The sequence below is a fragment of the Amphiprion ocellaris genome, chromosome 3 (assembly GCF_022539595.1).
Source record: "Amphiprion ocellaris isolate individual 3 ecotype Okinawa chromosome 3, ASM2253959v1, whole genome shotgun sequence".
NCBI classification, from domain to species: Eukaryota; Metazoa; Chordata; class Actinopteri; family Pomacentridae; genus Amphiprion; species Amphiprion ocellaris.
In genome coordinates, this window is record NC_072768.1 from 19110584 (window position 1) to 19127231 (window position 16648).

Genomic DNA, 16648 nt, shown 5'->3' on the forward strand with positions numbered 1-16648 from the left:
ACATGTGTTTGTAAGCAGGATGATGTCAACCTAAACCCTGTTTCAACCTCAAATTTAATCAAGTTGGATTTGTGTCGTAAACTGACCAAACAGTTGGAAGAAAAACATTCAAATCACTGACCAATGAGGTGAAAGATTATTTATGTGCGCATTTGCTCTATTAGGCAGCCAGTGAACAGTGTGTTGTTGAAGCTGATGATTGCAAGCAGGAAAAATGGGCGACGTAAGGATCTGAAGGACTTTGAAAGGGTCAAATTGTGGCAGATAGATGACCGAGACAGAGCATCACCAGATCAGCAGGTCATGTGAGGTGTTCCCAGTATGCAGTGGTTAGCAGCTAGCAAACATGTGGTCTGATCCCAGATGAAGAAGACGACCCGGCAGGAGCAGTGTGATGTTGTGGGCAAAGCACTGCCGGGAAACTTTGATTCCTGCATTCCTTTGGATGTTACTTTGACATGTAGCACCTACCTGAACATTGTTGCAGACCAGGAACACCCCTTCACTGCAACAGCACTGGGGTTTCTTGATGGCAGTGGACCCTGCTCCACAACAAAAATGTTTAGGAATGCTTTGAGGAACATGACAAAGAGCTCAAGGTCTTGACTTATCTCAGTGTTATGAAGCATCTGTGGGATATGTATATCAAAAATAGATATGTTACTTATAACAAACATACCAGCTATCATTTAATGCACCTTTTGTGTCAGTTTTATATATCTGCACATGGATTCTGCAATCTTTGTCTAGCTGACTGTGAAAATTATTCAAATATCAAAAACCAGAGGCAAAATGGAGGCAATGCTATTTCTAAAAGACATAACAGGATGTGGTCATCTACGGGAAATTATGAAACTTCCCACAATTTAAAGAAAAGCATTGGGGTTGTGCATATACAGCGACATGCAGAGCTGACGGGTGAAGTACCTTAAAATAGTTTGGCTGAGAGCAACACTCTCCTTCAGAAGTGACTCGACAAACCTTACTTTACTCTTTGAAATGGTGATTTGACTGTGTTCCAAGTATCTGATAAATGTCAAACGGCCAGAGAACCCTTTGGGCTGCTGACATTTGCAGACGAAATAAGACAGTGATGAGTGATGAGTGTCAACAATATCATCATTTAATCAGTCTACAGGATTCACACGAAATGTAATTTTCAGTAGGTTTAAATATGAAAACAAACAATGAAAACAAAACATGACTCCAGGACTTAGACCTCCATCTGAAGAAATAAGTTTTCTCAGTGAACAAAAAGAGAATTCAGGTTTGTGTGTTTGGTGAAGAGATTACGCCATAAGGTTGCTCAACATCTGTAGCATTCAGAGAAGCATAAATGTTCATTTCTTCACAAAGTTCCTTCGGGTGACTTTTACTGCTACAAAATTGGAAGAAAAAAAACACAATATCTTCATTTAACAAACTTCAATCTGTTTTCTATTTTTCTTGTAGTTTACAGGTTTTTCATTTAACATATCTTCATGTTCTTACCGTTTACAAGTGCAGACAATCAGGATGGTGAGGAGGACCAGGTTCAGGCTTAAAGACACACCGACAATTATCCAAGGAAAGACTGCATTGTACTTGTAATTCAAATTCAACCCAGCTAAAGAAACAGATAGTTTGAACACATTATTAAAACATTTTTAAACAACAAAAAAATATGTGAGTTCAGAGTTGAATATTCCTTGCTAATTATTTCATAACTGTCCTTTAAATATGCATTTCAAAATTTTTCAGTGACACCTTGCATACAACTACTCACAGAAATTCTCTGGAACTGACTTCTCTTGAAGTGGAATGTCCTTCACAGCCTGGCCCAGTTCATTGCTGCTGATGCATCTGATGGTGGTGTTGAGGTTGTCAGCAGTAGGCAGGGTGAAGGTGCTTTTCACTGTTTGGATGCTGCTGAAGCTGCTGACTGAGTAATCTGTGAGGGCCATCGAGGGCCAGGTGATCGGAGGCAGAGGATTCCCCCGGCTGATGCACACACAGACCAGCAGCTCTCCATCAGTCGTGCACTGGGAGCTGTTGAGGATTTTAGGTGAAACTACAAGAAAGAAAGAAAGACGCTCAAAGCTCCTAATTCAGCAGATGAGTGTTCCATGATGTGCAAATACAAAAGGCTATAATTCATACAAACATATTGCTGCTGCTTACATTTTACAGTCAAGGTGACAGTTGTTTCAACAACATCATAGTCATATACGGCCACACATGTGATGTTGGTGTTGTGATCATCTGCGGTAGGAGTGAGGAGTAATTCATTTGTATTCCGCATTCCAAATGGGGAATAACCGTCATTTCTCCCTTGAATCACTCTAGTTGTTCCATCAGCTTTTGTCCATTTCCAGTGGACATCTGCTCTACCAGAGCATAAACGTTTAACTCTGCACGTTACTCTGGCAACTTCTCCGTCTACCATGGGATAAACCCAAACCATAGGTTTTTGCGTTAAGGCTGAAAATGAACAGAACCAAGTTTAGCATCTGGTGTATGTTGCACCCACATCTATATATTCATTGCATTCATTAGTGTGTTCATAGCGCTTTGTCCATGCTGTTCATTCTGTTTGTACTGTAACATAATGTATATACTAGACTGTAAATAATCAATGGTTTCATACTAAATTGCATTTCATTGTGTTAGTACATGTCTCATTTATAAAGATAGTTAAGTTAAATCTAATCTAATATTTTATTTAATTCTATCAATTCTTTTGAATATACACTACTGTTGAAAAGTTTGGGGTCGCCCAGATAATTTCATGTTATCCATGAAACCTCACACTTTCATCATGTGCTAGCATAATTGTACAACGGTTTTCTAATCATCAATTAGCCTTTTAACACCATTAGCAAACACAATGTAGCATTAGAACACAGGAGTGATGGTTGCTGGAAATGTTCCTCTGTATCCCTACGTAGATATTCCATTAAAAATCAACTGTTTCCAGCTAGAATAGTCATTTACCACATTAACAATGTCTACAATGCATTTTTGATAAATTTCACGTTAACTTCTTTGAAAAAAATGCTTTTGTTTCAAAAATAAAGACAATTCTAAGTGAACCCAAACTTATGAACGATAGTGTACTGGAAAAGGTATTTGTTCTTTCAAGAGATGTCATGTGTTCATGGCATCTCTACAAAAGAACAGACAGCATGGAATGGCCAAGCACACAAAGAAGGAAATGAAAATGAACAGATTTAGACTGTGGTTGCAGACAATAAAATGCAGGTCAGTAACAAGTCGCACTTCTGTAATGCTTAGTTTTAATGTTGGTTGGTTCATCCTTAGGGGCTTGGCAAAGCTGACCGACATCTTTGTGGACAGAATAAACAATTTCTTAGATGATGAATGGTGGAGCTATGGAAATTCAAATGTCTGACTGCAGCCCAAACAGACATCCCAGCATCCATCATGCCAATAGGCTGTTCTCATCTTTGTTTGCATCTTCTGAGGCATCGCTTCAATGAACCTGCATTTTAAAGTGACCTCTCATAGTAACTGGTCAAAGGAGTGTCTGTGTTCTGGTTACGCAATCTGATTGTTGTCCTTTAAAGCAAGACTTGACAAAGGTGTGCATTAACTCAGTGACTGAGAATTTGTCATCACTGAACATCTCATCAACTTTGTGTGCATTTGGCTAAACGCAATCATTTTCAAACATGAGCAACAGAAATTATATCTTTAAATTTTACTCTGAAGCAGGAAAGACTAACATGCTGCATGCTGTGTTTACATTCATAATATAGATTTGATCCAATGCAATAAAATCAATCAACATTAGATAGTAACAAGATCTGTTACTCACCGGAAACTGAGATGTGAACCCTCTGGGGAAAAACATATGTCTGATTACACCCCCATTCCAGTTTGAGACCATACTCATACTCTCCCTTTGGAAGGCCATTTATCTTGAATGAGTCTTGTCTCTCAGAATTCACCTCGCCAACCTCTGTTGTGGTGACAATATTTGTTGGATCTCCTTTAAACCATATCCTTTTATATGGGGCTGTAACTGTGTTTGTTGGAAGGATCAGTTTATATGAGATTTGACGGCAGCTGCCAGATTCCAAGTTAACGTGTCCGGTCACATTGATTGAAAACTTTGTTTCATCAAAAGTTTCTGTCAAAGAAAGCAAAATTATTTCTGAAGTTCGATGAAACGTGGGCTATTTTCACTTAGTATTAATGCCACTTATAACACAGTATCAAACCTTTAACACATTGAAGCTGGCATCTGCTGGCTTTCAAAAAGAACCAGAAAAACACTGAGTAGATCAACGTCATCTTCATTTTGCTGTGGCAGAACTGTGGTAAAATGAGCAAAAATGAGTACAAGACAGATACGTAGTCTCAGGATGAATGTAACCTCATAGTTTTCTACCTGTGTTATATGACGTTAAAGCAAAATTCTTACATACACAAACATCCAACATGCTACACATGCAAGAAAATATCAAAGTATTCAGCTGTCACTCACCCTGCTATTGTAAGATGTGCTGCTTGTTGCTGTCTTCTTAAACTGTGCGTTATTAGGAAGTGGTGCTTTACAGGAAAGACCCGCAGTAATATGTGCTTTCATAGAAACAGGAAGATGCCGTTGCAAGAGATGTCTCTGTCTGGTATTAGATTATTTATATATTTCTGCAATTATTGCCATAAGATGACTGAAAGCAAAATGACAACCTCACTATTTTCTGTAATCATATTGTGCAGCTGGGTTTGCAGCAGCTTCAACACAGAACAACTGAAAAAAAGTGCATGCCAGTATCTAAATTAAACTTCTTTAAGTGTACTTATAGAATATTAAAATCTGAACTACACATGCAGAGAACATTAATAATAATAATACATCTCATCATGAATGTAGCAACCTTCAAAATCTACACTGAATGCTAAAATAAGACACCAGATTTTTCTGAACTTAATTTGATTGTAGAGATGCACCAACCAGTACTTGCTTCTTTTTTTATACACCCTCATATTTGTGGCAATAAATGAAGAAATGTGACACTGAGGAAATCTCCAGAGGCAGACCTCATTTTTCAGATGATGAAAGGGCGAGAATTTAAATGCTTAACAGCCACAAAGAGATGAGTGCTTGTTTGCCATATTCAGTTTATCCAAATGCTGTGTGTGTATAGCAGGGGAGCATTGCGATCCAGTTGCCCAAAGAGCGCTCAAAGAGTTTCTCGCAGGCAAATTCAGCTTCTGAACGTTCATAATGGAAGTAGAGAATCCTCATGCCAGACTCTCATTGGGTGGTGTTATCTATTTCCACCCCATGTGACCTCACTGTTATTTTGGTTGCTGGTCACAAATAGTGCAGCAGTTGTCCTGCCTGTGGCTCTTTGGGGATTTACTGCTCTCTCCTGTTATATTTAATTTACTTTGCAAACTCATGGAACTAAGAGGTTGATTATCAAATTAAATACAGATGATGTGGCTGAACTCATACGGACAAATGCACAGGCTGAAAGATGATGGCAAAAAGTGATGATAAATGAAAACTTTCTTTGTCTCCAAAGCTTTGGTGTGAAAACTGATCCCAAACCTTGTGAAAGTGTTAATAGTGGGAAGGAAATATGAGGATGTGTGCGAGCGTGTGTGGGTGCATTTTGTGTATATAAGGAGAATGGATGTCCTCTTCTGGCGTGAAGCCATTAAGTTGAGCGCAAGTGGAGTAGAGTAATTTCCCCCTGAGCTCTTGGATTTCTCAGCATCACCTGTCAACCCTGACCTGTGGCAACTGCTGGAAATTAGAGGTTGTCATTGTGAGGCAAGGAAATAGCTTGTGTATGTATACTGTATATGATGACAAAAATAGACAGAGAAGGGAAAGAGACACACAAGAGAGATCTACATTTGAAGAAACACTCGTGTTGTCATTCCAAGATGTTGTGAGAAAAAAATCAATACCAGCCTCATTTTTGCACCATAACTACAGAGCTAGAGCGTGTTGGTAATTAACTTATACTGAAATCACACGTAAACAACTAACCTTGCTCTCCACAAAGTCCGTCTACCAGCACTTCGAAAGCGCCTCACTACTTAACGCACTGGGTCTCATTTGTTGAATGCAAGCAGCAAGGTGAAAACATCAATTTGTGGTTTAAGGCAGAGTTATGTGCCAGGCAAAGTGACGACACCGAAATGCTCGATGGTGCTGGACGCATTAGTGAGCTTTAGAACCAGACTCTCTAAGCCAGAATAATTGTCTCCTGTCTAGGATGCCAGCTTTCTCATCTAACTCTCGGTAAGATGACGAATATTAGCCAAAATCTAGAACTGTGTCTTTAAGACTGAGCTCATGTGAAACGTGGTGAGCAGGTAGAGATGTGTTTAATAAACTAGAGACAGTAAGACACAGTGTAATTATCTCCTCATTATGGGTGTGTTAGCGGGTTGCTGTTAGAACCTTTTGTTTATCCTCTTCACTAGTGGCCTATATTTTCAACCTACAACCTTCCCATAATGTTTCAAGTCATTTACACCAGATGTAGGTATCATTTGTCTATTTATTTATTCAATCTGGCAGTCATTGTGCTCTGACAGCTTTTTTCCAGTTCCTAATACGCCTAATCATCCCCATCGCTCCATTCACTTGTACCTACTCACCTATAACTCACCTGTATGTATATATAAACCAGCTGTCCACAGTCACCATGCCTGCCCATGTGTCCAGTGTATGAAAAATATGTGTGCATCATAGTATTTCCATGCTCATGTGCCTGATCTTGCACATGATCCACTGTAACTCCTCAGAGTGACATCTTCTGAAACTGGATTAGTCAGCACACTAATCAGTAATCATTGTCATGTGCCTGTTGATGGACAAATACGAGGCTTTTCAGTGGAGGTGGGTTCAATTTGGGACTAACTACAGAGCTTTAAAGCATCCATCAGCTTTCTGAAGCATCTGTGTGCCAGTGTTGTCCAGGAGAGGGCGTGTTTGAGAAATCGTTTGACTTCCTTAATTAAACAGTTGGCCTGAAAACTACCAGTAATAAAACATAATTTGAGGGTCAGTTTCCTCCAGTGAAGGTTAAGTTTTAGTTTGAAAATCTGAACCTGCGTGTTCGCAAGAAAATGGAGGAAATGTGGACTGGTTTGCTGGGTTCCTGGCTCCACAGTTTCAGAACAGAGCCAATCTTGGAACCAAGACTTTTCTAGTAAGAAATCACCATAGCCAGCAATAGCATTTATTAAAAAAGGAGCTCAGACCAGGACCACCTTTATCCATGTTCTTAAACAATTGTTAAGCATGTTGCGGGTTCCTATAAGTGGACCAGATGAAAGATCCCTGGACCCCCTACTGGACTGTCATCAAAATCTCGAGTCACTGCCCGCTTAAAGTTCACAGCTGTTAATATCCCAAATACAAGGCAGCTGTCTCTGGCATCTCCTGCGCCACTTATCACTACTGCATTAGTCCACTATGTGACAGGAGAAAATGCAAAGCTCTGCAGCTGAAATGGTCAGCGTTTTGCCCTCTGGTCATTGTTTGAGTAAAACATGATGACTGCCTGTGAGTTGTGTGGCATTCAGTCATGATATGGAAACAGGTGGCAAATTGATGTGTGTCACACAGAAAGTGCAAGAATTTGATGCTGAAATGCTTCCTCTTGTCCACTGGCCTACCATTAAGGCCTCAGCTAACTGAAAAGATGATTTGTCCGCTTTCATCAACTGTATTATGTGAGCTTTCCCATTCCCCCCCCACTTACTGGAGCAGACATTTTTCAAGGAAACAAATCAGCAGGGGTTGAGGACAAGTGTCAAAAGAAATCACCACCCACTATTTCTATCGTGAGGATGGATGCGTGATTGCCTGCAGACAACTGCAGAAAGGGAATACATTTCTCAGTGAAACCCAATCACTTAGAGACTGGCACATGACTTGTGTAGCAGGCGTCATAGTGAGCGGAGCCAAGGTGGATGTATCCTGGGTGTGAAACGCTGGCATACCTTCTGTTTAGATCATCATCCTCTATGCGTTACATTTATGACTATGATGTCTTATTACAGTTTATGACCCCCCCCTTTGGGTGCCTGATCTTTTTAAAGTCAATTTCAGCATTAAACATGATCTCACTTTGCTTGGCTGTATGATTTGTCTCCTCATTTTAGCGTAATTGATACAATCATGTGAGGAATTAAATTAGGTCTTTACAACACCAGAACTTTCCCCTACACACCTTTCGCCTAAAACCAAACACACACATGAAGTCAGAACTCTTTTTCCTTTCACATGTGTTTTGTTAAAAATGCATACATTTTCCATTTGAGAAAACAGAGCCAAGTAAGTGTTTGGCCTTTGAGGGGATGGGCTGAGAAGTCACAAACTACAGATGATGAATATGTTTGGAATCAGGCTGTTGCTTCCAAGGTTAAACCTATTTACTATCTGATAAACCTCATATATGGTATAAATCTGGTCTGGAAAAAGACAGAACAGAGAACAACAAGAGGCAATTTAACACCTCTACCGGTGTGAAGCTCCGTTTTCAAATGGGTGAAAGTACACATTAATATGAGCAGAGACAACTGTTAAAACTTGACAATCCAGAACACGCAATGCTGAGTTGTAACAGGAACGAAAACAGATAATTAAAAAGTAAATCCCGAGCCACTCTGACTTGTAGAATAGATAATAGATGATGATACATTTGTTGAGACTGGATTACCAGATATCATGTTGCTCTGAAACAGCTGCTGAGTGTCACAAAACTAATAAGTGCTAATTCCTCTTAAATTATGTACCCATGGGTGTCCCCTCAAGGAAAATTATGCGTTTTCTCATCAGTTTTTGAAACTTTATAGAATCTTTTTGATAATTTTGTATTGTGTTTTTCAACCTATGGCTTTACTATTACGGTTCCCTTTTAATGTTTCAGTGTTTTACCCCAGTAGGCGATTACCATTTGATAAGCCCAATGTATACACTCTGCTCAGCACCAAACACAAGGTCACACAAAGTTGGCGAATAGCGTTTGAACGTAGTGGAATCTTTTGCAGCAAAAGAGGCAGGTATTTCCCTCAGAAGTAGGTGGTGACCAAAAGCATAGCCTAAAGAAGAGAAAAATTGGACTTGCATTTTCCAGACTGTCAGAAAGCTGACCCCAAATAAATGCTAATGTTACCATTTGATGTTTGTGAAAAACAGGCTACTGTTTGCTAAAAAGGTTCATGACACCAGCTTAAAATGTGACATGTCAGTATTATCTACTATACAGTCATTCAGCTCAGCATCATCACCCAGTTCCCAGTTTGTTACTCACTTGTTCCTTAGAAAGAACACTAAAATCCTGTGTAACTGCTTATTTCTAGCTACAATCCCAGACAAAACTTCCTTGTAAAGTCTCTCAGCAGGCTGTTGCTTGTGATGTAATGACATCAGCAACACAATAGTAACAACAGTGACCGTGCCATGAAAGAGGAAGTCAAAATACAGGATCTGTATCTCATCGTTTATTTACCCAACTGTCTTCACAGCAGTCACCGCAGTGTAAAATTAAAAGCCTCCTTGTTTGATTTCTTTCAGCAAACTGGAATCCTCTTGTTTTCTGTCAACCATTTTTTTTTGGGTTATTTTGCCATAATATGATGATTCATCAACGGGCAGTGCTGAGGAGAGTGCTGAGAGAGTGCCGCTTTGACATTGTTTAACAGCTGTCTGAGGGGCTGAGGCAGACAATGCCTCACTCAATGGGAGCAGGAAAGAGGCTGACAGACCACTGTGTTTAAAGAGCAATAGGAATTCAGCAGCTTATGAAGCTTCGTTGTGGCAATGGGGGGCGGAAGCCTCTTTGGGGAGGGAGGGGGGGACTTAATCTGGAGAGCAAGCCAACACAAGTCTCAGGTGGCCGACCTCCTTGATCACTGCACCATGAGAACCACCTGAACGGCCAGAGACGGGGGATGGTTGGAGAAGAGATTGGACAGGAGGTGTGGCTAATGTGTTATGGTAATTCCTTCAGTGACATAACACACCATTGTTTTTTTTTTTTTTTTTTTTTTTTATTTTGCTTTATTCCCAAATGATTCAATGCTAATCCACCATTCATTCATTCATTCATTCATTCATTCATTCATTCATTCATTCATTCATTCATTCATTCATTCATCAGGGATGTATGGCGGCCTTATTTACAATGTAGCCCTGTAAGAACATAAAAGGCAGGATAGCAATTAAGTATTAAGTAGAATATAAACTAATATAAACCTCATTTGCCTAAAGGATAAACATTAATGCAGCTTTAGGTTATTCCGTGTTGCAGATGTATGGTGGCTATCACTGGATTTTCTAAGCTTAGTCATAACAGCCGGCACCTGCAGTGTAATCCAGTCATTTGAGTGTGTATGGAAAGGACTGCATTAAAAGAGAGTAATGAGGTCATGTAAGAGAGTAAAAACCCATAAGAGGCTTATAAATAAATAAAACCCAGTGTTTATCACACCTTACAGAGAGCCACCAACCCTCAGCGTACAGCTCACAGTGATGAGTGCTGTAATTGCCAGCAGTAATAAATCTTAATGTTGAATGGTGTCTATGGGCTTAAGAGCAGACTTATACCTCAATAGTGGTCTTTCTACAATGCAGTAAGATCCCTTTTTCCACTACACTTGTAAAAAAAACATTTTTATACATAATTTAGTCACCATTGCAGACATTTGATATCTAAAAGTCAGCTTTCATCAATCCAAAAGTGATGTTTTTGGCTCTTGTGAAGATCAAGTATTTGGTTTTTTCTACACTGAGAGCTAATTTATGCTTACTGAGTGCAACTTGTAACTGAGCAAATTATGCAGATTACAGTACAACAAGAAGAGCTTACCACAAGTGGATATTGCAACACAATGCTAAAGAATATTTCCCTAAGCTCTGTGGATTGTCAAGGTGAACTTATTGTCAAACACGACAACAACAGTACGCTGTGATGTGTTGCAGTTACTGGTTACTCTCCTGTGAGGAAGCTTTGTTACAGTCTTTGCACTCAGGACCTCTTACATGTGCAAATATGCGTCAAATAAGACAGAGGTTGCAACATTGCAAGGAGTGGCTGGTGAACGCAAAGCTCTGATGTATATCAGGAGGTATAGATCACTGTTATGACTGGAGAGTTCAAAACCAGTGAACCATGAGAGGCAGAGTGGCTCTGGAGCTGTTTGGGCTCTCAGGCCCAGGTTTAGCTCAGGTTTGGGGTACAGCACAAGGGAAGGAAGGGGAGGGGGACTGTGTCAAACCTTGAATGATACATCACCTGGCATTGCTGGTGGAAGAGCTTCCACTGCTGCTTTTTGTTAAAGAGTACAGTAGAATAACTAAGCATTACTCAAATTATTATCAGGAATCTCTGGTATTGATTTTGTCTGTTTATTCAGTGTCTTACAATAGATTTACGTAATTAGATTGTCTTTTCGTTTTTCCGTCTTCAGCTCTTCTGTCAAGTCAAATTGTATCATTTCCTTACACAATCATCTCCCTGAATTGAAATGGGGAAAACAGGATGATTTTAAGGAAAAACGTGTTCAGCACTACATTGCTATTAAGTCATAAATCAGTGTCAAAACAAAGTACTACAGAGTAAATGATTGACCAGGAGGAGCAACATGAAACATGGTATGCAAGAAGTGGAGAGAACAAAAACAAATTCTTCATTGTACAAATGACATACAAATGGTTGGAAAGGAAGAGAAAGCTGCCAAATATAGAAAAATGAGCAATGGAGGATTAAAAGAAATCAGTAAAGAGGGAATCAGGATGCACATGTCATTGAATCTTTTGCAGCACACAAAACCATCAAAACCATTAAATTAAATGTAGCACACTTGATAGCATGAATTCTACTGATGCCTGGTTCACCACTATGATGGCTCCCATATGGGGATACGTCAGCGGCTACATCTTTTTTTTTACAAGTAATGCTCTTTCTTTTATCCTGCTGGTAGGCTGAAATCAATATGTACATGAACTTACATCTTGATTCAGTATGTAGCTGAGACTCGTTATATCAATGTAAACTGCGCCATACGATAATATGATGCTAACTGATGATGACACAAGATATGGAGTGCTAGTTTGATGCCAGGATGCCTCTTAGAATCTTTTTGGCTTCATAAGTTTATTACTGAGATTATGTACTATGTAGTTTTATGGAAGAGTCATCTCCTGGTCATTAGTGCTCCTTTCACTAAACGTTAACCTGCACTTTCCTCTGACCCCACAGGGTCAACTGGCCAAGGGCCAGGAATAGAGTCTGTCTAGAACCTATCATCAGACTCAGATACGAAACAATGAGACAGTTAACATGTGGAAACCAACAAGCCTCTGATCAGGACTTTGTTACATTACAAGCAATGACCTTGGTATGATCGCAATTAGGTGCTTCTAAGATCTGACTTCCTGCTGCATTTTGTCCAAGAAATGGATCTGTCACTGGCTCAATGAGGACTGATGAATATTTGTGCATGAACAAGATGGACTGAACCTTTTGCAGTGGAAGTACACTTGAGATTTATACATAAATGCCTACAGCACGAACTGGCTCATGTGCAGAGATCCGACCTGCACATCTGGCAGAAACTGGGGACGTTTCGTCCTTTTAACTATGACATGTGTGGAGAATTAATAAGTATATGAGTAGCTACACCAACTTTAAATAAGCTGTCCAGTGCAGACATGTGGTTAACTTTAACATTTTCTGTAGATAAAAGCTGATTAGTGAAAGGGTAGAAGAAGAGGTGTTTGCGTGAGAGCTGGAGGCGCTGGCACCTGTGTGCCATGCAGTACAGGGACCAAAAGACAGCCTCCTGCAGCGGCTGCTACAGGATGGCAAAGCTGCACATCTGGAGATAATCAGTATTTTCACACAAAAAGTCAGATTTTCATACTCCATCTGCTCTAACATCATTTGTGTAAAAGTAAAATTCATGTTTTTAGGAACACATTTTTTGCCTTAGTGATCAAATCAATCATTAAATTGTAAATAGTAAATCGTGTGGCTTGCTTTACGACTGAACATCACAAACATTTTAGATTTTTTAATTTTTTTCCTCACTGATATGCTTTTGTATAATATATGTAAATATGCCCTTTTTAAAGACTACAGCTGGCTTCTCTTGGTCAAATTCAGCTCTTTTTGCACATTCTCACTTGGCTCCAGATAGTGAAAGAACAGTGACACTGCTTTAGTGGAATGAATAGCCTCACAGGAGGCTTGGAGACTGAATGAATAACTCATCGGGGAGGCATCAGAGGAGTTACAGTGGAAAGATTTTGCTTGAAATAACAATAACTTCATCTCAGGAGCTCTGAAATTCAGATGCAGCTTTGGAAGCCTGATTTAAACAGTGAGCCTAGTGTGAGTGCATCCATACTTTTATAAATGTTGTCAGCTATAAAAAGATGGAATGTGTGAATCTTGTTTTATTAGGAAGACTGAACTGTTTCCAGATGTGCTTTTCATTTTTTTTCTCTTTGGTTTACTTTGAAAAGACTCGTCATAACAGACGTTTACACATTTAGGAAAACCTGGATTGACTCTCAAGGGGAGAATCAAAGAGAAACACATCTCTTTACATACGAATAAATGTGGCACATGAAACATGAAAATAAAAAAATTGTTGCTGGTATTTAGAGTTTGCCTCATATTGTAGCTGTAAACATATTTGCAATGACAGGTATATATAAACAAAATGAAGAAGTTATTGTGGCAAACTGGTGTTTGGTCTACCATTGACCACACTACCACTCTGTGATTTTAGCTGAACTGTGTCCATGAAATAGAAGTCCACAGAGCAAGAGAGAGAGAGAGAGGAGTGAGAGAGACTTTTAAAAAGTAATAGCCATGACTTGGAGACTAGATGTTTTGTGTCAAAGAAAGAGCTTACAGGATCCAAAAGTGTTTCCGGTGAGCCCACTGAGTCTAATCACTCACAATGCTGTGACATCAGTCTTCAAAGGACATGAAAAACAAGATTCCTTTCACACGTCCATCAACTTTGTGTAGGACTTTACGTGCCCAAATGATTAACGAGAAGCTGACCACATCACAGCCAAAGAAGTCGACTTGTGCCAATGGATGACAGTGAAGAATGGCTCGTGATGCCCTCTGTTCTAATTATCTGCTGCTTTGATTGCCTAATGTTTTCCCACATCTTTTAAATGCTACTGGGTATATTTGTAGTAGCCAAAATAGTGCATTAAATGTACTATACAGCCAACATAGGTCAACATAAACCTTAGGATTAAAATAATTCAAAACACTAATACTCTCATTCAGGTTGATTTGTCTGTGTTTAGTTCAAATTATACTGTTTAAGCACTATTAAATTCAGCCCTATGACTGCTTTTATTGCAGCAAAATACAGTGCAATTATACTCACTGTAGTATTTGAGGTCTTAATTGGTAAGGCGATATTGAGACTGACATTGAAGCTAAGGACGTAAGAGGCCAGTTTATGAAGTACGAATGCCACATGTTCAGAAGCTGAATACATCAAACCTAAAATAAATCATCCATTTATGGAGCTCATTACATCAAGTACTGATTTAACTCCTCTAGATTTCTTTTACAACATACACAACAAGGCAGCATTAATATCCCAGTGATGTGACTCATGATTAAATGACCATCCCCTTGAATAAATACTTCTTGGCTTCAGTCAACAAAAGCTGATAATGTTAAAAGTCTAAGTCCCAAAATACATTATACGATTATACAATCGATTACAGCCCAACTAAGATGAGATTTATTTATACTGATATCAGTGTGTGACACTTCAAACTATCTGATATGACAGTTGATTAATTAGCAAAATCAAACATATTCAAACTGAAGAAAGAGAGTTGGACCGACTTAAATAAATTGCTTTGACTGGTAATACGCAATCAAATTAAGTTTAATTAAGTGGGCATGAAATATTAATGAATCTGGCTGAAGATAAATGTTCTTGACTGATTTGATTCCTCTTAAATGAGCATTGCTGCAACTTAATTTTGAGGAAAGTTGATCTGAAGTTTCCAACTTTTCCAATCATTTGCTTTACCCAAATGTAAAATGTCAGACAGGATTTTGTCTTTAGTCTTACTGTTCTTTCCTTTTCCTTACTCTGTAATCCTTCTCGAAAAACTGTGCTGGACTTATAATAGAAAGAACAGAAGAAATGGAAACATCATGACATCAGATGTAGTAAACCTAATTTTCACACCTTTGCTAGAATTAGAAACAAAGTTTACAGGAAGAATATGTAATTTTAAGTTGATCGAATCCACAAAAGTAAAATAACATAAACTCCAACACAAATCTTCATTGAAATGTTTTTTAAAAAATACATATTTTACATGTATTTACTTGAAAGAGAACTTTTCGACTTTTAACTTTCCATGGTGATAGGCTATTGCTTGTGATGGACAACCAGTCAGACAGTGCTGTGGGCAGGAGATTGTTCAAGACCACAGAGTCTCCACGAGGAAGTTGGCTGCATCAGAGCCAACGTAGCACACTTTATAATTAACTCTTTCTACACACAAGTAGATAAAAACAATAGAGAAAATAACATATTTTTAAAAATTCTTAATATCTCATTCAATAAGCCAAACCCATAATCTGATGATTGGATAATCGGACCCTTTATATTCGATAGTGACCAACCTTTTTCAGGGCAAGTTAGTTAAAATTTGAATCAATTATTTGACAGATTTTTGTCATGTAAAATGTAATCTCATTACTTTATGCATTCATTTTGTTTTGTGGCCCAGTTCAGTGTAAGTTGCCTTGCACACATCACATTTTCTATATCAACATGCATAGGCCTTAAAGACAAAACACTTTTAGATCAACAAACAGCCAGTCTGACATGTGGAAGTATCAGCTGACTATCAGCAGCACAAATACTCCAACTGTGAACAAAACCAGCTGATTCCTGACTCTGTCTTTCTAGTGGTTGACATTTGAAAGCACCTAAGAAAACCAGCATATACATTTGACAACTTTGGATCTACTAGGAGCTACACTTTTTCTCCTTTTGGTAGAGCCACATCACCTCCCCCCAACCTCCAGTCTTTGCCCCAAGCAAACACCAACTGAACTAGTTTGTCAGCTCAACACAAAGAGACCAAACTGAGACCAACTCTTCATCAAACGCCCACTTTGACAGCAAACACATGGACCTCAAAACAGACAAAAAAAATGGGATTCCAGTATAACGTAAGCACCAAATTTCACTAACACTGTGCTACTTTTTTTGCTGAGTAAAGTAATCCCATTACTGCAACACATGCCTTACTACTCTAGGCTGCTTGTCGGTGCTCTCTGGTGGACAAACTATACAATGGAGGCACATTCCTGAATGACCCTAAACAGATCTTTGGCATATCTGTGTTGCTGTTTCTGTTGGGTGACATGCAGAAATGATCAGCGGATCTCCCAGTCTGTCACTACAATCTACTCTATAAACTCAACATGAAGTCATTATTTCTCATATTTTTTCTATATAAAGACCCGTGTATTTAAAGATGGCCATTCTTCAGCAGAGGTGAGGTCTTGTTGTCTTCTGTGACTCACATGCAGCTGCAGACAGAAATAAGAGGCTGACTTGAGGATGGTTTGGACTGTGTCGGCTGATGTTCACACAG

General features: G+C 39.0%; 1 protein-coding gene across 1 annotated transcript; it reads right to left on the reverse strand.

The window, feature by feature from the left end:
- Nucleotides 1-1107: 1107 nt before the first annotated feature.
- On the reverse strand, nt 1108-4659 carry LOC111569900 (sialic acid-binding Ig-like lectin 6). The gene is made up of 7 exons (XM_023272332.3): nt 4490-4659; nt 4224-4317; nt 3818-4132; nt 2161-2460; nt 1766-2050; nt 1492-1606; nt 1108-1378 (listed from the first exon to the last, which is right to left on the reverse strand). Exons 1-7 carry the CDS (start codon nt 4589-4591, stop codon nt 1264-1266), a joined length of 1326 nt encoding a protein of 441 aa, XP_023128100.3. The 5' UTR covers nt 4592-4659; the 3' UTR covers nt 1108-1263.
- Between the last annotated feature and the right edge of the window lie 11989 nt (nt 4660-16648).